At 30.0% G+C, this 26,859-nt stretch overlaps 1 protein-coding gene across 1 annotated transcript; it reads right to left on the reverse strand.

Annotated features, from left to right (window-relative positions):
• Positions 1-6,779: 6,779 nt before the first annotated feature.
• LOC120074305 (serine/arginine repetitive matrix-like protein) lies at positions 6,780-10,290 on the reverse strand. Its single transcript, XM_039027391.2, has 5 exons — positions 9,853-10,290; positions 9,516-9,621; positions 8,777-8,900; positions 7,603-8,529; positions 6,780-7,486 (listed from the first exon to the last, which is right to left on the reverse strand). Exons 1-5 carry the CDS (start codon positions 10,025-10,027, stop codon positions 7,085-7,087), a joined length of 1,734 nt encoding a protein of 577 aa, XP_038883319.1. The 5' UTR covers positions 10,028-10,290; the 3' UTR covers positions 6,780-7,084.
• Positions 10,291-26,859: the final 16,569 nt, after the last annotated feature.

Raw genomic sequence — 26,859 nt, forward strand, 5'->3', positions numbered from 1 at the left:
CAAAGTCAAAATTTTGTTTCTTGAAAAAAATTAATTAGAGTGTTTTTACTTCATACCGTTTTATTGCAATAAATAAATGTAATATTTAATTTCCATTTCAAATCCCCAAAAAATAATTGAGTAAAATTTTTATTTACAAGGTACAATAATGTTTATAGTGACCCTAGTGCTACACATAGCATTTTTAATTTCAATATTAATGCATTTACTAAATTAAAAATACCAACCAAATGTGATTTAATTTTTTTATTTTTCATAAAATTTATTGACTTTTGGTTCAAGGTTAAAGGTGCACATGTCTTTATAAATTTGACCGTTTAAATATTATTTTTTAAGGTAAGATTTTATTTTAATGAATATATAAGGAAAGGAAAATAAATTTGAATCTTAGACCATATCTTTAAAAGAATTAAAATTTGCTATTTGATCCTTATTAAAATCACAACCATTATTTTTTAATAATAGGGCATTGGATGCTTTTTTTTTTTTTTTTTTGGTTGGGGGACCAAAATTATAGGTTGGGAAAAGCAACTTTCATTAAACTAAATAAACTGATGATCTTTTTCTATTATTATTATTATTATTACAAGAAAAAGGAGAGGATAATTTTTTAGCACATCCAATGTTGAATATTTTATATTGTAATTTTTTTCAAAAAGATTATGGTTGTTTGGTAGTTGTTCTTTAAAATATTGTTGTGTTTTTGTTTTGAAAACTATTTTGAAAAATCATGTTTTGTATAGTATTTAAAGGCTATTTATTTGATAAAAAAAAACCCCTTAATTTTTATATTTAAGTCTACGTCGGATAATTATTTGATTTTTTTTCTAGTTTTTTAAATTTATGTTTATTTTCTCACAATTTTTTTACCATAGTTTTCGTCTTTTCTATCTAATATTTGAATTTTTAGCCAAATTCTAAAAAAAAAAAAAAAAAATCCTTTAATTTTCAACATTAACCTTATTTTTTTTCCCTAAAAAGTAGATAACGAAACAAAAAAGATCAATATGTGAAAGTAGTAATTATAAGTTTACTTTTTAAGAATAAAAAATAAAAAAAACTAGATGGGTAATAAATGGGATCTGAGATTTTGACATTTTTTAAATTTTTTAGTTTTTGAAAATTATGTTTGTTTTCTCACAATTTTTCTTTACCATAGTTTTCATCTTTTCTATCTAACACTTGAATTTTTAGCCAAATTATAAAAATAAAATAAATTAAAAAAAACTATTTTTCCTTTAATTTTCAAAATTAAGCTTAGTTTTTAAAAACACTCCTGAAAAGTAGATAACGAAGCACAAAAAAATCAATATGTGGAAGTAGTAATTATGAGTTTAATTTTTAAAAATAAAAAATAAAAAACTAGAGAGTTATCAAATGGGATCTAAGATTTTGACATTTTAGATAACCGTATTTGTTATATAAAAAACTTTTATAAGGAACACTTGAAAATATACTTTTTCATTTTAAGGATTGGGCATGAAAATGAATTATAAATTCTAGGTAATTTCAATTGTTTCATTGAATAATACCTTATTATGCCCTAAAATTAAAAAAAATAAAAATAAATAATGTTTGTAATGTTTAGGACATAGGGCCAAAAATGGTGATCTAATAACAACGACATATCTGCTGTTTACTTTTGTTTTATTTGTTGTCCTTAAAAGGTGGAAGTGGTTGACCTACTATATTTTCTTATTAATTTGTTACTTATTATAAAATTAATTTCAATTAAATGGATCTTCATTTATACTCTTATCTATTTTTTACCTTAAATTACACCTTTTAATCAACTAGTGTGTAATACATGCATGTGAAATTCTCTTTTTATTTAGTATATAAAAATATAGTTTATTGGAGGATGGGACAAATTGGTAGTCATAAGGAGGGAGAAAGAAGAAGATGAATTAGAGTCGTATTGTGTTTAGCTCATCGATAATTGATATGATATTTCATGTTAAATATTGAGGTTCAATCTCCAATCTCCGACGTAGTTGTACTGAAAAAAAAAAAAAAATACATTTTTGGACCATGGGTTTTTGCTTTAGTTTCTATTTGGTATCTAGGTTGTAAAATGTTATACTTTTATTCTTAAATTTTGAGCTTTGTTTTAATTTAGTCATAAGTTTCAAAATATTACAATTTTATCTTTGAGATTTGAATTTTTATTTCAATTTGGTGTTTGAGTTTCGAAATTTTATTTTTAACCTCAATTTTTCATTAAACACTCACTTTTCATCATTAACGTCAATATCTATTATTTAATTTAAAATAATTATGAAGTGAATTTTTAAATTTAATTTTAGAAGTGATAAAATAGTGAAACTTAATTGATTAGAATTCTTTTGGCAGTTTTCTATTTATTATTATAAATTAACTTTAAAGACGAAAAATAAATATTTAGTAAAAAATCGAGGTTATGTAAAATTTGAAACATAGAGACCAAATTGAAACAAAACTCAAATATCAAGAATAAAATTGTAACGTTTTGAAATTTAGGGACTAAATAGAAAGGAAAAAAAAAAGTGTTTTACCAAAAAAAAATGATGAATTTGAAAGTGGAGAGAGGAGCGGAAAGGAAATACAATGGAGGAGAGAGATAATTGTGTAAATTAATTTTTAAAATTAAAATATCTTACCATTATTTAAAATAATAATAAAATTATTCCGATGACTTTATAAAACCTATTATTAAAAATTCAAGGACGCAAAACTTAAATTTTTAAAAATTTAAAAATTAAATCCACATATTTTTCCAGATTTAAAGATTGAAAGTGTAATTTTTCATACATATTTCTTTATATTAATTAAATGTAAGAAAATATTATATTCCAAACCAAATACAACAAATAATGGGATTCTGAACTAAGCCTCGATCGTTTTATATATTTGGTAAAACAAATTATTCCTTCACTTTTTAAAATGACATTTCAATTTTTTCTTAGTGTGAAATAACATTTACTAGCTTTTAAAAATAACTTTCCTAAAAATTTGCATATTACCTAATTGTTTTCCACTACAATCCTATCCTTTTCTTGTGTGTATATATATATATATATATATATCTTTCACATTTATTTCATTCTATATCATACACTTTTAGCAAATATTTAGATATATTTGAAAAAGAAACAATTATAATCCTTTAATCATGTAATTCAAAAATATAACTCTGAAATTTAAACTATATAAGTTATAGGAAAATTTTTTCAAACCGCCCCTAAATTATGAGGTTGATTATAATCATACATAAACTTTCAGTTTGATCAATTATCTCTTATGTTCTCTCTTCTTCTTCCTTTTTATATTTGTTATTATTATAGAAAATTATTTTTTTAGTTCCTTAGTATTTAGAAATAGATGTGCTCTTATTTTTTCCATTTAGCAAGCTACATAGGCAACTAAACTATCCAATCGGTCCTCTATTTACTTTTAATGGTTTTGTTTGTGTTAAGAGATACCTTTTAAACCTATTTTTATAAGTTTATAAAAAAAAATGGTCATCTTGAAACCTCAGGAACCTAACACACCTATTAGAATACTAAAAGATGTTTTTTTGTATATTTAAATATGTCATTTTTAGTATTTGAAATTAAAAAATCCTAATAAATGCAATAAATGAGAATGTGGACCTTTGTTAAACCTATATATATATATATATATTATAAAAAAAAAAGTTAGGACCAAAATAGTTAAATTAAAACCATAGAGACCAATGGCACCTATTTTTGAATTTTTAGTGACTAAAAAGGTTTTTTTTTCCTCCATATTATAATAATGTTAATTGGAGTTAGCCTTCTTCTTCTTCTTTTAACAATATGTGGGTGGGGGAAGTGAACATCTGATATAGAAGTTAATAGTAAAAACATTATGTCAATTGAGTTATGCTCATTTTAGCGGTTGGAGTTAGTTAAGAGATTGGAAGAACACGAAATGGAAATATAATCATTTGGATAATATGGGGACAAGGAGTTGGGAAATGGGATTGATCAACGAGATTTCTGATAAAATTTAATTCGTTGAATGAACTTCGTATTTGTATTGATTTAAGTATAGTGTGTAACATCTCTAGTATATATATGCTCCTTTGATGTTTTCTCTCGAACCTTAAAGGAAGTCTAGGTCTTTCAAATCTTCTTGGTGTTTCAACTCAAAGTCAATTTTAGTCTCCTAAATTTTCAATTTTCAATTCTTAAGAGCTCGAGAGTTTCGATGTCCAGTTCTTCAAAACTCGAGAGCTTCAATCTTCAATTCTTTAGAGCTAAGAGCCTCAGAGATTGAGAGCTTTAGTCTTCAATTATTCAAAATTTGAGAGCTTTCCATCTTTAGAGTTTTAGAGCTTGAGAACTATAGAACTTTAGTCTTTCCATCTTCAATTCTTCTAATCTCCCTAAAGTGAAGAGGTTTACATGGGCTTTGATTCCAATTGCTTTTAGGCCAAAAAATTGGACTTGGGATTGGGATAAAGCTAGGTCATGATCAAATATTTTCTTTGGTCCAAAATTTTGTCATGGACTTGAATTGGGTTGGACTTTGGATCTGAATGACTTTAACTACTCAATTCGATCTAATTTATAAAATTTTAGGCCCAATCCAACCTCTAGTCAAATTTATCTATTGTGGCTAAATCATCATTGAACTCGCTAAGTCTACGATCAAATGGTTAGAAAGATGACATGCACATATTTTAATTCACCATTTATTTGTTTATAAATTTTAATTTAGGGACACAATAATTATTAATCGATCCTAAATAAAGTTGACTTTTTTCAGGAAACTGTGCGTATTTAATTGGCCAAAATTTTTAGATATCATCTTCAGGAAACAAAAGCCAAAAAGTGTGTATATATAATTCCCGTTTGCCATTTCCCGTTTATAACATTAATTACGTTACACGGTCAAAATATAATACGTTCAAATTAATTGGAAGAAATTAGAAATAAAAGCACAAGGATAACGATATCTTTTTCTATTCTTAAAAAAAAAAAATTAAAAAAACTTTTTCGACAAAGTTAACGTTAATTTGTAAAACGACTTTTCAAAAATACACTATAACAACCAAAATTTGTTCAAATAAATTTTTCAAAAAAAAAAAAAAAGAAAAGAAAGAAAGAATAAATAGTTTAATGATACATTTTCCTTTCTTTAGAAAATAATATATATACACACACTGTTATATTTTAATCTCAAAATTTAAATTTATCACTATTCAGTTATTAAACTCCAATATGTGACAATATAGTTCTTATAATTTAAAAACTAAGAGGATGTTTATTTTAAGTTCAAAATGAGATGATATGGTTGCACAGTTCATGCAGTAAGGTAAAAGAATGTTTATATTATAGCTGAGTTCCTATAGTTTAATTTTTAATTTTTAATTTTTTTATTTTTTTAAAAAAGGACACTCGAAGCTATGTATTTAATCTACCTTAAGAAGAAACACACTAAAATATAGGCTTCTAGCAAATTTGACAAAATGAGTTAAAAAAATTAGACCCATAATCCAAACTCATTACTTTTGTAAAATAGCAAAAAATAAACTCAACCCATATGATACACTTGACATATTACTGATATACACTTGATATACTTGAAACCCTTGTTATACTACTAGTATATGCCTGATTAGGGTTGGCAATGGGGCCGAGGTGGGGCGGTGAGCATCTTCCGTCCCCGGCTCTATGGGGGAAATTCACCCCATCCCCGTCGGGGAACGAGGTCTCCACGGGCCCCATTCCCCGTTTCCCCATGAAGATTCCACTACTAGTTCCCCACGGAAAATCCCCCACCATATTCAATTTAGGGTATTTTTTTTTTTAGTTTTTTAAGTTTTGGCTTGGCTTCTTGGACTTAGAGTTAGAAATGGGTTATTTAATATTGGGCTCAAATCCAACACTATACATTATAAACATATATCAAATCGGGGTCGGGGACGGGACGGGACCTTGAAAATTTTCCCTGGTTTGACCCCATCCCCGGTCAAACCAGGGATTCCCCACCCCGATCAGGGCGGGTCCCCTCGAAGACCCGACCCCGTAGGGAATTTTGCCAACCCTCTATGCCTAATATATAGGGTTGATACGCTATTGATAAACACTTGATGCATTATTGATATACAATTGAAAAAGACTAGTTATTTAAGTGTTCTAAAAAAGTCATAAAAATACTTCTTAAACACTTTTTCTCTAGTTATTCCAAACATGACTAGATTGTTAAAACAAGTATACTAAAGTGAGCGTTAGTGACTTTAGGTTGAATTTCCACGGCACATTATACATTTGTACTTAAAAATGAAGGAGACAACTTCATTTGAAAAAGGAAAAAAACTATAAAATGGATAAAAAATGTAGCAAATATAAAAATTAAAGTGAGTAATAACTCATATTGTTGCAAACAAAAAATATTAAAAATATACAAATCAATAAAAAAAAATACGTAATTGATATACTTTAAATGTGGTATATTATTTACCAAAAAACGTGAGTTTGTTAAAAAAAAAAAAAAAAAAAAAAGCAAAATTAAAATACAAAATAAAAGAAAATTTAAATTTGAGAATTTTGTTATATCTACAATTTTTCATATGTCAAAGACATGTCCCTAATTATACATTTTAGATTTGCCACCATTTGCAAATTTCTTTAAATTATCATAGAATTTTCCGTAGTAAATATTAAGTGATTATATTGTTACATACTAAAATTCATTAACTAAATCAGGACTAAAATGTTTAATTTAGTAGACTAAATTATTAGTTTAAGAAAAGTAGAGGAACGAACGTGTTTTTAACCTAATGAAAAAATATCCCCAAATAAAAGTTCAAATACAAATTTTCTGAACAAATTCTTTGGGATAGATACACAGAAAAATACTTCAACAGGCACCCCCTACCAATACACACTAATTTTTCTTCAGAAATCACATACAAATCTCCATATTTTTATCTTCTCACTGCAGTTGGGCAGATTCCATCATTTTCAAAACCAAAATGATGCCAAAAATAATGATGATGATGATGATGATGATAATTTAAAAAGGGAAAAAAATAAAAATACAATACAAACCTCATCCATCATCATCTTAGATGTTATAAGAGGCCAAAAGGCTCAGGCAGAGCTTCAAATCCATTATCCAAAATGGAAGCCAAATCGGTTTTATCGTCGGCGCTGTGCAGCCAATTCGTGTTTTTCAAGTCCTCTTTGAGCAATATTGCATCATAACGGGAGCTCTCATAGATGTCCAAATGATTCAAGCTTGCAGAAAATCTTCCATTCTCTCCTCCTCCTTCGGTTCCGATTGTTGCTGAAGGTCTATGAAAATGGTTTCCTCTCTCCATGTTGTTGTTACTGCTCATTTGGAAGTCAGTATCAATAGCCTCGGAGTTACTCAAAGCAATGGATTGAGTTTTCGAAGTGGCCGATCGGATGCTGTGTGGAAATAGAGTATTGCCTGAACCTGAGCGCACGCTACCGGGGCCATTTCTTATATCCTACACCACACAAGCAGATTGGATTGTTCATTAAAAAGATGCATCCTAAAAACGAAAAACGAATTCGATGGTAGGGTAGATTTTTGCACAATCAACAGCACAAAGATGGAACATACCATATGTCTGATGGCCATATCGAGTGATTTCTTCGAAATAGACCTCCCAAATCCATTGCTTTCTGCTGTAGTTGTAGAAGCCTTCACAGGTCTCCGTCCGCTCAAATCAGAAGAACTTGAAAGTCTCCTAGTTTCATGACTGTCACTGAGATGTCCATTGGTATTCAACCGACCCCTTCCAGGAGCGTCGGTTATTCTTCCCCTTGATACGGTAGGTGATGCTGCTCTTCTAGGCACGGCAATGGTCGATGAAGGCTCTGGACTCCCTCTGACTGATGCAGCAGGAGATGGGCGGGATCTACCAGCAGAAATTGGCCTGTCGGGCAATGTCGTTCGAAGGTTTGGAGGGGTATCAAGAGGAAAATCAGGGGGGACAATTGGCTGAGGTGCAGCCCGGACCCGAGGACTAGGAGAACTTGGTCGGGATGTTGATGTTGAACTGCGACCATTTGTTGAGAGAACACGTGATGTAGAAGATGGAGTGCCGACAACAGAAGAGAGGGAAGGAGCAGAGTTTCGCCGAGTAGGTGTAGATGGACGGGAATTTGACCGGGCTGCAGGAGAACTCAAATTTGCAGGAATTTGAGGCCTGGAATTAGGAGTCGACGGCCTTGAACTTTGTAGTGGCCTTGGTTTTTCAATGGAGGAGCTGGTGGGGGATGGACGGGCTCTTGAAGGAGTTGAGGACCTCGATGGTGTTGTGCGTGAAGATGGAGTAGAAGGTCTCGCAGAAGATGAACTGCGTGTACTAGGGGAGGAAGGCCTTATGTAAGAGGAAACCGAAGCTGAGCTTGTGTTAAGTATTGATGAAGTGGACCTACTGGAGGAGTAACTACTATACTGTGGAGTGGAGACCGAGGACCGAGACACAGAACTGCTCCTAGCTGGCCTTGAAGGATTGTGGCTCTCTGATTGTGAGACTGAAAGCTGAAACAGATATGGGAAGCAATTAATAACACCCTAGATCATACAACTACAGAGGGGTCGTGAATCTCAATCTCCCAACTTAAAAAACGCTCTTTTATTGCAATATTAACAAGTACTTTTGAGCTACATTCTGTCATGTACAAAGAATCACACAAAATAGAAGGAAGAAAACTTAAGTGAAAATACTGAATCACTCTATATATGCAAATCAGGAATATCATAGGGAGTAAAGAAGACCGAATCATACCCTTGAAGCTTTTGTTGTCGAAGATGACCTGACTAAGGTGCTACTTCTTGGCGCTACCACGGTAGATTGAATTTCACTTTCAGAGGATGAAGGGAAAAGAGGAGTACCAGGTGGGGTGAGAAGCCTGTAGCACAAAGGTTAACTTAACCAGAGAAGAATCATATGTCGGAAAACATTGTGCATCACTCAGACAGCTAAAAATCAAGATCTACTTCATTTTTCTTTTCTTTTCCGTTCAAAAGAAAGTGGTTCACACTTTTATCTGTTAAAAGTAAGATCAGAATATCTGGAATCTACTTCACATAACCCCTAACCAAGCATCAGTATTTGACGAATCATTGACATGTACTTGCAACTTTCTAATGACAATATATGTTTTACTTCTTTGTCATTATCACTCTTAAAGAGATAATTTAAAGTCCAAAGAATGAACAAAAGGGCCCAGCAAATAATCGCATAAATAGATCAAGTAAATACATAGAGTAGTCTAGAAAACTTAAATTAATTGGTCCATGACAGGTAGAATTAAGAAATGCTGACATGTTATTCACCTTCTCCACCATCTCCATAATTGATAATCCTATAAAATACTTTGGATACAGTTGAAATCATTGATAGTTTATGGATTACTTCATTGATAATTGATGAAAGAGAGCGTCAAAACCAGTAAGTTCCAGAGCAAGAAAAAAAAAAATCGAAATCATTGAATCTGTTAAGTAAATTTAACAAAAGAAGTTACCAGTCATAATCGTGTTTCCCTCCCTCAGTCGACGAAAGCAGATCGTCGATCCCACTCTTAGCCAATTTCACCGATCCAACTGAAAGCCTCCCCAATTTCACCGACGCTAACATAAAAATGAAATCAAACACTTCAATAACACTAATCAAGAGAGCTAAAGAACAATACACAAGTTTAATCCGTCCATTCAATAAAAAAACCATCAGATTCAGAACCACAACAGCTTCCTTCAACTAATCAAGTCACTACAAAACAGATTTTCAAAAACCTGCCAAACAAAACAATCTCAAATCCAGCAGACATTACATCAATCCAGAGAAAAATCCAGATTATTTACCATCAGAGGAGTCATCAGAGGCAGCAACGGAGAGACTGCGGCGATTTTTGGAGAAGAGATCCAGATTCTCATCGGAATCCCTGGAGATTCCAGTGAAGCTATGACCACGGCGGTGCTGAGACAAGAGAGGAGCATTCCGGGCACCAGAAAGAGGCTCCCTCCAGTTCCGATTCATGACGGCGAGGATGGGAAGGTTCCGATCAGAGAAAGGAGATGTTAAAGGGGTCTATAGAGAGGGAAATTGAAGGAGATTGCAATGGAAATGATGGTAGAGGAAGGGAGTAAATGCAAATGGAGGAAATCAGTCATGGAAGTTTCTTTCTATATGTCACAAGGAAACGGAGAGAGAGAGAGAAGGAGAGGAGTCAGAGTCAGCGTCAGATCCATATTTGGGTTTTGGGAACGGCCGGTTTGGCCGAGGCTCGATCTGAATAGTACACTTTAAAGTGAACTATTATTTTTTGTAATTTGAATATTTAATTTGGGTGTCTATTTTATCGCGGTAAAATACACTTTTCGTTTATGAGATTTTATTCGTTTTGAGTTTTTAAATTAATTTAGTTTCTATTTCATCTAAAGTTTTTTTTTTTTTTTTTTTTTTTACCGTATGTGAGGTTGAATATCTGAATTTGAGATTGATATTTCATGTTTGATGTGAGTTGAAATGTTCATTTTGACGTTTGAATTTGATTATTAATTGGACATTGGGTGTAAAGAATAGAAAAAATACAAAAATTTATGAATCATTCAAGAAATGCATATGAATGAAGTCTAGTGAGTATATGTTTACTACTATGCCCTCGTTCCATTAGATTCAACTCTACTTGAGGGCCTATGCCCAAAAAAGAAAAAGAAAGAAAGAAAACCCTAGTTAGAAACCAATTTTAAACTTTGAGGAACAATTGGAATATAGGCTTTGGGATGAACATGTCATTTGTGTTTTTTTTATTATTTATTTATGGTGTCTAAATCAGCGCATCTAATCCTACAACATTCAAGTGGCAAAAAAATTTATAGGATAATATATCCTAGGCATGTGGCCCTTATAGATTGAACATGTTTATTACTATTATTGTGATTATTATTTGTTGTTGAGACAGAGAAACTAGGAAGCCAAAACAAATACCAACCAAATCACTCCCCTTCGAGAATAAGAGGATAATAGAGGTTGGAAAACATCAGATGAGGTCAAAGAAGTTAATAAATCCCAAAAGATGAGGTCAAAGAAATTAAGTTATGGACTTTACAAAAGATAACAATATTTACGGAGGGAATAAGGCTAAGAGCCTCTCTCACAAAAATATCAACCTCGGAAAAATCAGAGCCTACAAGGTTCAATAATCCCATGACATCTAAAGAATCATACTTGACTTCCATAGGAGGATTCTTGTCATACCGCCAACAATCCGTCATTCAAGCCATCAACAATTACCTTAGCTTCGAGAACCTTCACCACTTCATCTGTAACCGAAGAACTTACAACCTCTCAAAATAGGCTAATCGAGAGAATCTCATAAGATCTAACCTAAACCCCCTTCCCAAGAGAGTCAGACCAAATGATTGGTAGCTGATTTATATTTTTTGTTTAGGATAGATATTTACACTAGTTAACTATCGAAGATTGTTAATACTTACCTAATTGAATTCAGCGCTTCCAGATTTCTCTACTTCTTTTCTTGAGAGTGTATTTTAAATTTGATTTAAATGATTTTGTGTAGGTTTATATATAGTTTTTTTTTTCAATTTACAAAGTGTGGCATCAAACCTCTGACCTCGAGGTTGATAGTACATACTTGATGTTGGTCAAGTTATGCTCATCTTGGATTATATATACTAAAGTTTAGGTAAATTTTGGTTGTTTATGTATAAATGTATTTTCTAGTTCAAATAAAAGGATCGGAGTGAACATTTGAGCCTATAATCTTCAAATGAATTTACTAATAAAATAACAGATTGACTATTAAATTAGTAGTGAGCAAATGATAAAAATTTAATTGACTTTTTTAGTAGAACATTTAATTGACTTGATAGACTTTCTAGTTTGATTTTTCATTAACTATAGAGATTGGCTTTGAAGTGCGTTATTTATTTTCACATTTTGTTTTATTTTGTTATTTATTATTATTATTATTATTATTATTGACAAACATATGTGAAGGAGAGAATCAAACTTTTAACTTAGAAATTGACAATATAAGTGTCATGTTAATTGAGCTATACTCATTTGAACACTATCACGTATATTATACTTAAGATTTGATTTTATTGAATTAAATCATTATGAAAATTAAATCCATGACTAAGTAGAAGGTAAATATCAAAACCTCTCTAAAATTTATTGACAAATTTTTAGTAGGAAACATATATATATAAAATTTTAAATAGTCCTTTCATACATGAATTTATATTTATTTCATATTTACTTGTTTGATTATATATATAATAATTACAAATTAAAATACTATTTTGATCTTCGTACTTTGAAGTTTGTTCAATTTTAATTCATATACTTTTAAATATCTAATGTTAGTCTATATACTTTTAATAAATCTTAAATTAGTGTCTCAAAGTTAATTTTATCAAAATTGGTTAAATAATTACAACAATTTTCGTATAAGGAAATATAATATATGGAAATATTTTCAAATTTTGAAATAAAAATACTAATAAATAAAAAAGTATATTTTGAAAAATGATAATAAACAAACGGTGAGGATTAAACTTAAATTTTTTTTAAATCAGTCTATTAAAATCAAACATTTAAAGGAATAAAGACTAAAATTTAAGAAAATTTTAAGTACAAAGACCGAAATGGTTATAAACAAAAAGATTATTACCACTTTACCGCTCTGCCCAAATATATCTATCACTACGACACCATTGGACCCCTTTTTGTTTATTTTGTTTTTTTTTTAATTATTATTATTATTTTGTTTTTTTTTTCTTTCTTTTTGGGGTAAAAGATCCATTGGACCATTTTGAGAAGCTTATAAAGATTCTAGATAACTTTTGGCATTGCAAAAGGTAGATAACAATTTTATATGAAATGCATTTTATTGGTTCGAATCTAATTTTAATATTTTAAATTTTGTTTGATTATTATTTAATGCTTGAAAAAAATTTGAAAACTAAAAACAGTGTTTAAAATTATTTTCTTAAAAAATTTATTAAGGCCGCAAATATTTGTTTAAGAAAGGTGAAAACCACCACAAGAAAATTAAAAAGAAATGAATATGTATGAATTTCAAAAATTAAAAACGAAAAACAAAAACGTTATCCAACATGACCTAAATAAATATTTATTTTAATTATTAAACTTTGAAAAAACAAGTGGGGGTTTTTGTCTTTTTCTTTTTAAGTTGATTTTTAAGTGACAACATGACCGAATATATGTGTATATGTTGATGTGAGTATTAGACGCACATAAGTTGGTTGAAATCGATATTGACTCATTGAACATGAGTAACAACAACATGAGCCATGGCAAATATGGTTAAAATGTAGTCGACTATAACCTACGAAGCACAGATATTTCATGTGAGGCAAAGAATCAGTATCAGTATCAGATACGTATCGGATACCGATACTTCCAAATACTTTCAAGATACGTATCTGACACGCGATTTGACGTATCTATACTTTCAGATACTTTCCAGATACGTATCTGACACGCGATTTGACGTATCTATTTCTATGCATACTTTTTTTTTTAGAAAAAAGACAAGTAACTCATCTAATCTTTCCCAATCTAAAATTAGGCAACCTATTTAAAAAGCTCACTACTCGAGTCCGAAACTAAAAGAAAAAAAAATAAATAACGGACCAAATCTTATACTAGAATCATCTAATCTTCATCTTCATATTTGAGTCCCCACAAAGTCTACCAAAATAGAAAGCATTTGAATATTTTCAACAATAAGTTCTTTGTTTATCTTCATACTTCTCTCTCTAATATTCTTCTTCTTTCTTTTTTTGCAATATGAGTCACATTTCTGTTGCATTTTATTAACTATTGTACTTCAACATCTTAGATGTTGTTTTTTTTGTATTGTATTTTAGTGTTTGTATTATATTTTGTACTATTGTTATTAACTTGTATGCTAAATTTATCTATATCCTAAGTTTTTTTTTAAAGAAAAAAATGTATCTTCAACATATTCAGTATCCTCGTTTTTTAGAAATATATATATTAAAAATATATATAAAAAAAATGACGCATCCTTAGACGTATCCGTATCTTAGTTTTTAGAAATTGGCGAATCGCCGTATTCGATCGTATCCGTATCGTATAGCCGTATCTGTGTCTGTGTTTTATAGACTATAACTATAACTTTAAATTCCATTATATACATATATGGGTAAAACTGTCCTCTCCTTTTAATATAAAAATTTAAATTGATGATTAAATTCATTATTAATTGACTTATTATTTTTTTTTAAAAAAAACATAGAACTATTAAGGGAAAATTATCGATTTTGACCCAATTTTTTTTTTTTTTTTTTTTTTTCAATTCAAAAGTAAACTCATTTTTAAAATCTACTTTTTTTTAACATCTTTTCAATCTTTTCAGTTTTTAAGTGGAGAGACTCACCACATGAAAATACTATTTTGTCCATTAATAAATGGTCATGAAATTGCCTTGAATATGAAATCACCCAACCTACCTAACTCACATATCTTAAATTAGAAACTTCAGTCTTCAATTTCACATTTTGTTTTTAAGATAGAAATTTTTTATGTGAAGGTCTCAATTTCAAAGGAATAATCCTTTTCAGAGGGTCTCAAGTTTAGAGGAACAATTTCTTTCTTTTTGAGAGTTCCAAAATAAGCAAATATGTTGAAAATTAATCTTTTATTTTTTTAATGTTGAAAATTAGTAATTTGTCTCGTAAATTTGAATTCGTAAGTAAGTCTTTTGTCTCGTGAAGTAACTTCACAAGATAAACTTACAACATTACAAGACAAATGAGATAGTCTGTCGTTTGTCTCGTAAAGTTATAAGTTTGTCTTGTGAAGTTATTTTTGAGACAAAAGATAGAAATGGACTCAACTTTATGAGACAAAAGATTGACTTTTATCTCTCGCAAAGGTGAATTCATTTCTATCTTTTGTCTTGTCAAGTAACATCAAGAGACGCAATAGTGAGAAATTTGTAAATTAGTTTGAAAGCTCTTTGTTATTTTTGTCTCGTGAAGTAGCTTTATGAGACATACTAATAACATTACAAGACAAACGACAAAGAGCATTTAAGCTAATTTACAAACTTCTTTCCATTGCATCTTGTGAAGTTACTTCATGAGACAAAGGATAGAAATAAACTCAACTTTATGAGAGACAAAAGTCAATCTTTTGTTTTAAAAAGTTGAGTTCATTTTTATCTTTTGTCTTGTGAAGTAACTTCACAAGACAAACTTAAAATTGTACGAGACAAACGACAAACTATCTTGTTTGTCTCGTAATGTTGTAAATTTTTCTTATAAAGTTACTTCACGAGACAAATGACGTACTTACAAACTCAACTTTACGAGACAAACTACTACTTTTCAACATAAAAAAATAAAAGATTATTTTTCAACATATCTGCCTCTTTTGGAACTCTAAAAAAGGAAAGAAATTGTTTCTTTAAACTTTAGACCTTCTGAAAATGATTATTCCTCTGAAGTTGAGACCCTTATGTAAAACATTTCTATATTGAAAACAAAATGTGAAACTGAAGATTGATGTTTCTAATTTAGGATATTTGAGTTAAGTAAGTTGGATGATTTCATAATCAAGACAATTGAAAGACCATTTATTGAGGGATAAAATGATATTTTTACGTGATGGGTCCCTCCACTTAAAACTGAAAAGATTGAAAAAGAGGTTAAAAAAGTAGATTTTAAAAATGAGGTTACTTTTAGAATTGGAATTTTTTTTTGGTCAAATCAGCCATTTTCCAACCATTAAGTAGGTAGCATTTCTACTTTTATTTCTTGATCATTTTTTAACTTTTCACTATTTTAATGAAGAAAAACAATTTTTTGTATTTTGCTTACTGTTATTGGTATATTCGCTATTTCATTTTCACTGAAAAATAAAACAAAATCATGTTGATAATAATTTTTCTCGTTTCTTGATTGATTTTTTGAAATTTTAGATTAAAATATAAAAATGAAAAATAAAATAGTTTTAAAATTAGATATCTAAAATTTTTATGCTATATTTATTTTTGAATATATATTGTCCACTTTATAAATGATGAATGATAAAATGATGTTTTATTTATGTTTTAGAAAAAAAAATGAAAATATAAACTATGTACCAGAAAATTTGATTTATTGTCATCCAGGCCATTTAGATTCTCTTGAGAAAAAAATTATTTTTTTTAAAAAATTCATTTTTATTTAAATAATTTTGATAAAAGCGGATTAAAATACATTTGATAAGTAATTTTGAGTAATTGCCAAACCATCACTTTCATCCAAAATAACTTATATTTTAGAATAAGCACTTAAAAATTGAAAATGTATTCCAAACACAATTTTTACCTAATTTTAAAGTCTCTAAATATAAGAAATGAAAAACAAAAACAGTTAATGAAACATTTTTATTTCTCAGAAGAAAAAAAGGAAAAAATGATCCCTATAATTTTCTTTAATTGTTTTTTTGTCCTTGTGTTGGGACATTTTATTGTCTTTGTTTGGATATTTTCAAGTTAGGATTGGATGCTTTTTTTGGTTGTTTCTTTGGCTTGGTAGTTGAGTTTAGTGGTGTTTTTTTTTTTTTTTTTGTTGCTGGGTTTTGACATTATTGTTTGTTTCAACTATTTATTTTACAATAATGATAGGATGGGGATTAAATCTCCGACCTCTTAGATGAAAATATATATCAATATCATTGAGTCAAATTTATTTTAGCTTATTTTATTAACTATATTTTGTTATGCCTCGACAATATTTTGACTTTATTGATAAAAGAATATTAATTTCACTATTTATTTTTCTAATTCAATTTAATTTTACCTAAATAAAAAATGGATGTTACCTTTAATCATAATAGGTAAACTTAAAGGTCTTTTTATAGTTGGTGTATTATTAATAACAAAAGTTTAGGCCGGATTTCATCTATTTAAGTTTTGATAATCATTTTTTTTTAAATAACGAGAACATAATTTTTAAACACTTGTTATGTGTTTTGAAATTGATTAAGAATTCAAAAGATATATATTTTTTAAAAAAGTTTAATATCATGATAAGTAAATTGAGAGGAAAGAAACATAAACTTAAAAAACTAAATTGTTATTCGATGACGTCTATGAAAATTTAGGGTAACTATTTTAAATGACAAGATTGTTGAAAATATTTTTCAATATAGCAAAATGTCAATGTCTATCGGTCTCTATCACTGATACATAATGACATTTTACTATATTTGTTGAAAGAAAAAATAATAAGGAGGTATCTACTGCAAGTAAACAATGTTATCACCTATGTTATAGCAATTCACAAGACAATTATAAAAAATTGCAAAACAAATAAAATAACATCAAAGATTAGTAACTCAATTTGGTGCAGATCACCTACGTTTGGGCGCTAGAGCGCCTAGGAAAGACAACTTTACTAATATCAATGATAAACAATTACAACGCAGTATTTATCTGTAATATATACATGATTATAGTGACTCTTGTACAACTTTACCACTCAACTAACATAGGTTCTCCTTAGGTTTGAGACTCCTTCTCACGGTGTCTTAGGCTTCCCTAAGTTATATTATCCGTGAAGCAAATCATAGGCTCCCCCTAAGATCGAGACTTCCTCTCTATATAACTTGAGCTCCCATCAAGTCGTAAACTCCTTCTCACTCGTATTGTATCTTTCCTTCTAAGAGCAAAGTCCCATTTGTTCGAATGGCTTAGGCTCCTCCTAAATTTGAGAATCCATTCTCAAAAGATCTTGCTCACGATGTGAGGAACACAGAGTACGTCTTCAAGAAAACTCAACTTTATCACTGCACTACTTTATTGACTGAATACATATTGAGTTGTTTTTCCAATATGAGCTTTTCACAAAAAATAATACGGTCAATCCTTTACAAAAGACAAAAAAAACCCCTTTAAATATGAGCAGCGAAAATTTAACGGGCAACCCTAACTTCCATAGCAATCGAGAGCTAAAAAGGAAAAAATATTGGCGGAATAAAACAGCAAAGGAAACCACCGATAAGAAAAGCATTTTGCAGAATCAATATTGCCATAGACATTCCTCTTCTTGATCAAACCACCAATGCAGAAACACATCTCATAGCATTTAAGATGCTTAAACAAATATTGCTAACCCCACAAAATCTAACATTTGTAAATAAGTTGACTAATTTTTTCATATTTAAAAATAGCCCATGAATTTATTTATTTTTTACTTTTGGTTTTTTAAAAATAAGCTTATAAGTACAGTGAAAAAATGGTGAGACCTCACAATGATAATAAATCTAAAGAGGTATCATTTTGAGAAGCATGTTGAGGATCCCATGTTTTAAAAAAAAAAAAAAAAAAAACCTCACATTCTCATAAAATGCATAAACTACGCTTTTAAGGTCACGTTTACCAAACCGTAATGAAAAATGGTGTAATTGGAGATTTCATTGATGGATGAATTGTAATAAGCTTGAATTGCAAACACAATTGGATTACTTTCATCAAGTTTACTTAAAATTATGAATCTGTCACATTTTATTATTACTGTTACTTTTTGACCCTGACGGTAACGGTAATGGTAATAATAATGATAACGGATAACGGTAAAGGTAACGATAAATGTGACAAGTGGGTCCCACGTAATTTTCAACCACAATCAGATTGAATACTTTTTATTTCTCAACCAGATTACACGATTTGATTACAAACTTCAAAAGGACTTCACATCTCATTACGATTACGGAAAATAGGTGAAACTCACTCTTTATATTACCATTGATAGATTACTTTTCAACTGATGTAAACATGACATAATAGTAAATTAATTACAAAAATGAAACTCCATGTTTATCTTGTACGTATACAATGAATTTTCTTTCTCAATTATAAAGATTAAAAGAATCTATATTAAATTTCCTTTTTATCTAATAACAAAAAAAAAAACCTTTTAAGTAATAAATAAATAAACTTTGCAAATCTTATTTTCTTTCATTTCTTTCTTTTCCCTTCTTATTAGAAATTGTGTGGATTTTTTCTTCTCATTCTTTATTTTTTTTAAAAAAATCTTGTACTTTTTTTCTTGAATATTTTTTTTTTAAAAATATTGAGTAAAATTTTCTTGTGGCTTATGAAGCTTCAAAGAAAACGTGAAACATAATTAAAATATTGAACTATTATTTTAATCATTACATTCACCGACTTATATAATTGAGGCAGAGTAGCCTCCTTCTCCTCTTCTTCCATTTTGGTTATTAATTATCCATCAGACACATTTAAATAATATTTTATTGTGAGCAAAATATAAAAACACCAGCACGTAGTTGAAAATAAGTAAACATATAATTATTATTTGTTCATTTAAATCTCTTTTCGTCATGAAAATTAATGCTTTTTTTTTTCAATCACTATTTTTTAAAATATTGTTTCAATTTTTAAATTTCGCTTAAAAATAATGCATAAGAATTGTTCTTTTCCCCAAATTATTTCTAGTTTTAAAATAAATTTTAGAAAATGATTATGGTAAAGAATGTGTGTTTGCCTTGAACTTTTAAAAGGTGCATTTTTTTTTTTAAATTTTCGGATTTTTAAGAATATATGTATTTGATTTATAATTTTTAAAAGGTACTTTTTTAGTTATTGAATTTTTTAAAAAAGTGAAAATCCAAACAATAAGTTTTTTATTAATTTAAATTAGAAAAATAATTTTAACAAATTAGTTTTTCTTTCTAAAATTACTTTTTAATTCAAAATGTCATATAATTATTTAAAAGACAGAAAATTAAACCGGAGGAAACCAATAGTATAGAGACTAAAATGATATTTCAATGCAAATGTTAAAACTAAGGTTAAATTACAAATTTAGTCTTTAAACGTTTAGGTTTATATGGTAATCAGTTCCTAAATTTTCAACAATAACTAATAATAGGACTCTACACTTTCAATTTTGTCCATAACATCTCCCTGAAGTTATAATTTTGTGTTTAATATAGGTCGTTGACAAATTTTATTTTTTTTTAAAATTATTTGATAGGTTGGATATAAATTTGAACTTTATGTTTAATGAAATTCTATACTTTCAATTCGTATCTAGTTAATATGTGAATTTTGAAGAATATGAAACTTTAAGGATAAATTTGTAAGGTTATAAGCTTAGAGATGAAATAAATTTATATTTCAAATAAAACTAACTAGTTAGGTTAAGAACTTAAGAGTACACAAAATTTGAAATGTCGATGTGATGAGAATTTCAATGGAAATTTAGAAAAAAATTATAAAAACAAAAAACTAATTAATAAATTAAATTAATAAATGGACATTTATTTCTAGGACAAACTTCATTCATAATTATCATAAGATTAAGATTCTTGAAGCAATGGTGATTTGTCTTAGGTTGGAGAGCATTTCCACAATCATTAATTTGAATGTCTTGGTTGAATTAAACTACTTGAAAGTGGTCAACCTGTTGAATACTGTTGTGGTGGATATTTCTGAGGTCACTTTATTCATAGAAAAATTCTAAGGTTCGAATTAATGATCTAAGGGTTATCTCCTTCTCCCATGTTTGACACTATTAAAATGTGTTGGCACATTCTTTTGCATCTAAAGCTTTGAAAGAGCAACAGTCTTCCATTCTTACACGGATAAGTGGTTTTTAGCGATAGTGTCTTGTAATATAATTTTATAGCTTGCTTGTTTTCTTGTTTGCTCGTCTAGTCCCAAAAAATATTTATTATTTATATTATGTTTGTATCAGTGACATTTTATGTTTGATGGATTTCTTTTCGATATAATAAGAATATTAATCACCATTTATAATTGTTGATACCAAAAAATGGTTCAACCGTAAATTTCTATCATAGAAGAGAATTGTCCAATTGCCTATAAGACAAAATAAACTTAGCACCAGTGTGGTGTCAAGCCATGCATACTCTGACGCTCAAGTCAATTTTGGGTTTGTGAGTAACTTGACAGTAGAAAATAGCTGAGCATTTTTGGCATACCTTCGACCAATGGATTTGGTCGTTGATATAGGATAGTAAAGCGTAACAAACGTTTAGGCTCATAATGCCCCTCTTAAATTCTTGGAACTACCGAATTAATGCTTGATGGGAAGTTACACCATTACTGCAACTGTTGTTTAAGTACATCATCTACTTAAAGTCTCAACGCTTCCTTTATGGCTTATCGGTAAAGATTTTGGATGGTTTAACACTCAATCCACTCAAAGATCTCCCATGGGTCCTCTAAGCTCTCCTAGGCTCTTCCCATAAGTCTTTTGAGCTCTCTTAGGCTCTCCCTATGGGTCCTTTGAGCTCCTTTAAGTTCTCCCCACGAGTCTTCTGAACCATCTCTAAGATTTTTTTATAGGTTCTCTAAGTCATCACTAGGCTTCCCATGGCTCCTCTGAGCTCTATTGGGCTCCCCTATGAGTCTTTTAAACTCCATTGAACTATTTTCATGGGTCATTTGAGCTTCACTAGGCTCTCTCTATATGTCCTATGAGCTCTCTTTAAACTCATCATGGGTCCTCTAAGCCTCCACGAGGCTTTCCATGGCTCCTTTAAGCTCAACTAGTCTCTCTTCATAGGTCTTATGAGCTTCACAAGGCTCTCCTTATAGATTCTCTAAGCTTTCTCTAAGCTCCCTATGAGTCCATTAAACTCACTTTAAATTCCTTATGGGTCCACTAAGCTCTTCTCGTGGGATCATTGCGCTTCACTAGGCTTTTCCTATGGGTTCTCTAAACTCTCCTAGGCTCTCTATGAGTCCTCGGAGCTCCACTAAACTCTCCTCATAGGTCTTTTAATCTCCATTAGACTCTCCCCATGAGACTATTGAGCTCCACCAAGCTTTCCCTATAGGTTCTTCGAGTTCTACTATGCTTTTTATAGGCCCTCCAAGCTCTACTAGAATGCCCTTATAGAAGCATTGAGCTCCACTAGGCTCTCCTTATAAGTACTTTAAACTCTTATAGGCTCTCTATGGATCTTCTGAGCTTTACTAGGCTCTTTTAGCCTAGACTTCTCTAGGCTTAGGCCTTTTTAGACTCCTCATGGCTAGACTTTTCTAGGCTCAGGGCTCTCTTAGTCTCCTCATTTTTGGGCTTCTCTGGCTCATGCTCCTCATGCCTAGGCTTTTCTAGGCTCAAGCCCTCCTAAGCTCTTCATTCCTAGGCTTTTTTAGGCTCATGCCCTCCTAGACTTCTCATGCTTAGGCATTTCTAGACTCATGCTCCTCATGCCTAGTTTTCTTTAGGCTCAAGCCTTCCTACACTACAAGAAATAATAGTTACAATAGCTAAAGAAAAAAGCTATAATAATAGATCTTTTATAGCCTTTTTCGAACGTCCTGACAGACCATGTTATTAAAAGTCCAGGACTTTTGAAAGTGTTTTTTTGTTAGCTATGCCAAATGCTATTAAAACCTAAAAATTATAGCATATTTACCTTGCTATGAAAATATATTGTAGCGTTACTAATTAAAGCTATAATAAGTTTCTATAGCTTATAAAGTGAGCTATTATAACTTTGTAATAACATTTTATTTATGTTATTATAAGTTTTTAGAAGCCTTTTTTATGCACTATTATGAAGATTTTATAGCCTTTTCTCATCAATGATTGATTACCACGGTCATGATGGCTATCTTTAGCCAATTTTTACTATGGCAAACCATTTCACTAATGTTCATCAAATTTCATGTAAATGATAATTAGAAAATATACATTAATTATATATAATAAAGTATCATGACACGTAAATATCACAAGTCTCATCTCATAATTAAAATTTTGTAATCCCTTACATGACACATTTAATTAATATAATACAATGAAATAAAGTTACAAAGTAATTAATACAAAGTGAACAACAAAATACAAGATTCACCAACTTTTTAATATTTCCGTAATGAGTACAAAATTTAAGGGTTAAGTGAGTTGTCATCTTCATTCTTCATCAATATGCAAAGCCTCATTCCATCCACCTACAAAAAAAAAATTCCAAAAAAAAATCATAGACACTAGTTTACTAGAGGAAGAAGACCATTAACTATCAATTCTAAGTCGCTAACCTCTTACTTTGAGCCTTAAACCACTTAAAGAGCGAATAATGTTTCAACTTTTTGTAGTTGCCAAAATTTACTATTAAGAACTAAGAAACCTTCTCATTATTTGATTCAATTCCTCAATTAATATACAAATATAAAGTATAATTGAGTAACTTTGTGCTAAATCTAAAGTCTAAGATCTTAAGGTTTATTATATTCCAATAGTAGCAACAAACACAAAGCTGTCTATAATCAAACAACTCACATGAACCTTTCCTAATGACTTTCAAAGTGGTAGAAAATAGACAATCTACTCAATACGCTTCAGGTATTACTTCAATTAGTAAAACAAATTGAAACCACTACACATACACACTAATTCGAGTATCTTCTAAGTGATATCTACTCCCACCCCCTCCAAAGCTACTTTAATTTGAAGTCTCTTAATTTCGCATTTTTCATTTAAAGAACCTAAAAAATCCAAAGAAAATCTCCCACTTCTATGTAAGACATGGATGAGAGAGAAAAAAACAAAACAAAACAAAAAATTCATATTTAGAAACTTCTATAATTAATTATACCAATAGAACTTTCCATCTAAAAAAACTATGAACGATTCCTTAGTTTAAGAACCATAGCGACAATCTCCTTCAAATTTTATAATATTTAAAAGCAAAAATAAAGACGAAGTGGAAGTTGAACTCCAAGACTTACAAATTAAGTGTAGTGTACAATAGAGGACTTCCATGTTACACTTAACTCTGATGCACCTCCACATCACACTTAACTCTGATACAAGATAGGCAATAGAAATAAATTTTGATAAATAAAATATATTATGAATTTTGTTTATCTCTCAAACTTAAAGAAAAGATTACACAAGATGTAAAAAAAAAAAAAAAAAAAAAAAAAAAAAAAGAAAAAATCAAAACAAAGAAGACATCAAAAACAAATAGAAAAGAAGAAGACAACAAGGTGAAGTTAGGTTGAATGGAGCCCATCTAGAATCAAAAAATTTGTAGATGGCCAAAATGACAACAATTTTTCTCAAGCAATAAATCTAGCGTCGAGTGGGAGAGCGTCGAGTGGGGAAGCATTGAGTGGGTGAACATCGAGTAGGTGAGCATCGAGTGGAGGATTGAGGATCAAGTTCTGGATCAGATCAAGACTTGGATCGAGTTCTGGATCGAGGATTGAGTTCTGGACCGAATCAAGATTTGGATCGAGTTTGATCGAGGATCTAGTTCTAGAATAAAATTTTTAGACTAGAGTTACAGAATCATCAACCATCAGAGGAAACAAAACCCAATACATAATTGCATTCCATTTAGCTAGCTTAATCTCCTTCAAGTACAGAAACTATAATCGAACAACAACCAAACACAAACAGTATGTTGGATCGATATGGCAACCCTAGAGGGGGGTGAATAGGATTTAATTAATTTTTTTTTCTAAATTAACCCAATTAAACTAATTAATACACTTTTTATAAATAATAAGAAAAATTCAATTTATGCAACAAATAAGATGACAAAAATGTGATAATTTAGTTCTATCAAATTTTAGCAAATAAATAAGAACAAACTAAAACATACAATAAATTGTTTAAATTAATTGCAAAAATAAAAAAGAAAGAGTTAGAGAAGAAGACAATGTAATTTTTATTGTGGTTCGGTCAAACTCGACCTACCCCACTCCCCAAGCGCCTCTTGGGCATTTGAATAAAATCTTTCCGACTCTTTCCACGGATTAGAGCCCAACCGTTATCGCTCCTTTTACGGGTTCAAGAGCAAACCCGATCATTTCTACGGTTTAGGATCAAACCGTTACAAATGTTGGAATTGTTGAAGAACACAATATAACTCTCACTAGAGTGGATTTACAAGTTTAAGCACTCAACAAATTTATCCCCACAATACAATAACACTCTCTCAAGAATAAGATGAAAAGAAAAGAAAAAAAATTGGGAATTTAGAGAGAGCAACAATGGAACTTTTGAGTTTTGGAGAATTATGAAATGTAAAATTTGTTTATTTAAAATTTGGAGAGGAAGATGGTTTATATAGAGATGAAAAATTTTTTAGAAACCACAATTAATTTGGACCATTGGATTTTGGAAACAAACAAAATATAATATTAAATTCCTTTTCTTTTGAAATTCATTTTCTTTTTAAAATTAATCCAAAAAAATAAAAAACATACCATGTGTCAAAAACTAGCCGTTAGACACAAATATAAAATAATATTAAATTCATTTTCCTTTTAATTCATTTTCTTTTTAAATTCATTCTTTTTAAAGTCAATCCAAAAATAAAAAAAATACCATGTGTAAAAAAAAACTAGCCGTTAGACACAAACATAAAATAATATTAAATTTATTTTCCTTTTAAATTTCTTTTTAAATTCATTTTTTAATAAAATAATATATATATATATATATAATATTTTAAATAACCAAAAGCCCCACGTGTCACTCTCCCAAACCTCCACGTGTCATCACCAGATTGGTCATTGATGCTGACTCAGTCACCACGTCATCGCCACCGATATTTTTCGGTAAAACTCGTTTCGATCATAACTTCTTCTTTTTAGCTCTTATTTGAGTGATTCAAGAGGTATTGGAATCGTTGTTCCAAGCTCTACGCTATGGACATATTAAAACACTAAAATTTTCAGTAATTAAAAATTGAGTTTGTTATCATCAAAACATTGATTAGTTAATTAATTAAAATTAATTAATTTGAGATTAAGGGCCAAAAAGCCAACACAACAATCAATTCCCAATGAAAAAACACAAAAAGGAAAAATCCAAAATCAAATAAAAAATAAAATGAAAATTGATCTAAGGATGAGTATTCGTAGTAACAATGAAAATGGATCTAAGGATGAGTAACAGTAGTAACAAAATTAAATGGTATTCAAGATCAACTAACAAGGCTCAAAGGAAATCAAAATCTTACCCACTGTACAATACTGGAATTGGGACGATTGTGACCCCGTGAAAGGGCGGTGCAGAGAGTCAGTCGATGGAGAATCACTGAAGATGATGGAGAGTGACGGAGGTGATGGAAAGTCAACCAACAGATTGTGCACATTTTAGTGCATAAAGATAAGGGATGTGAGAACGATATAAATTAAAAAGAGGTATGAAAGCAGATGAGAAAAAAATAAAACCACATTCACCAAAGTTGATGCAACCGACGGAGACGATGAAAAATCAGCCGTTGACAGTGGAATGCGGGTGGACATTTTATGGCATTGCGCGGAATTGAGAATGATAAAGAGAGAAATGAGAACGATATGAGTTTCAAGTGCTGAAAGTTGTGATTTGAGAAAATAAGGGTTGAGATTTGAGAGAGAAGATTGAGATTTTGTGTGGAGAGACGAAGAAAAAAAAGAAGAGAAACAGAGAAAAAGAAAATATCGGTTCTGTGTGTTTGAAGAAGGGGTGAAGCGCGTGACCTCCAAAATTTGCGTGTTTGAGTGGATAACTATGAAATTTTGAGTGCACCCAAAAATTTGATTTTTAACATTTTCCCCTTTTTTTAGAGTTTCTATAGCCTATTTTTAAAAAGGTTATGTCCAAGAGTTATAATAAGTCATATTTGTTGTAGTGCTAGACATGCTTAATTTTCTTTAGGCTCAAGCTCTTCATGTCTAGGCTTTCCCTAGGCTCATGCTTATGCTTCTCTAGATTTGGGCCCTCCTAGGCTCTTCATGCCTAAGTTTCTTCTCATGCCTAGGTTTCTCTAGGCTCAAACCTTCTTAGGCCACTTATGGGACTATA

Source organism: Benincasa hispida, chromosome 3, assembly GCF_027475165.1.
Source record: "Benincasa hispida cultivar pf3 chromosome 3, pf3_genome.v1.1, whole genome shotgun sequence".
NCBI classification, from domain to species: Eukaryota; Viridiplantae; Streptophyta; class Magnoliopsida; order Cucurbitales; family Cucurbitaceae; genus Benincasa; species Benincasa hispida.

Coding starts and splice junctions, on each gene's coding strand:
- LOC120074305 (XM_039027391.2), bottom strand. CDS start 10,027: ATGAATCGGAACTGGAGGGAGCCTCTTTCTGGTGCCCGGAATGCTCCT. Junction 8,901..9,515: donor GGGAAACACGATTATGACTG/GTAACTTCTTTT, acceptor TTTGTGCTACAG/GCTTCTCACCCCACCTGGTA. Junction 7,487..7,602: donor ATATGGCCATCAGACATATG/GTATGTTCCATC, acceptor TGTGTGGTGTAG/GATATAAGAAATGGCCCCGG.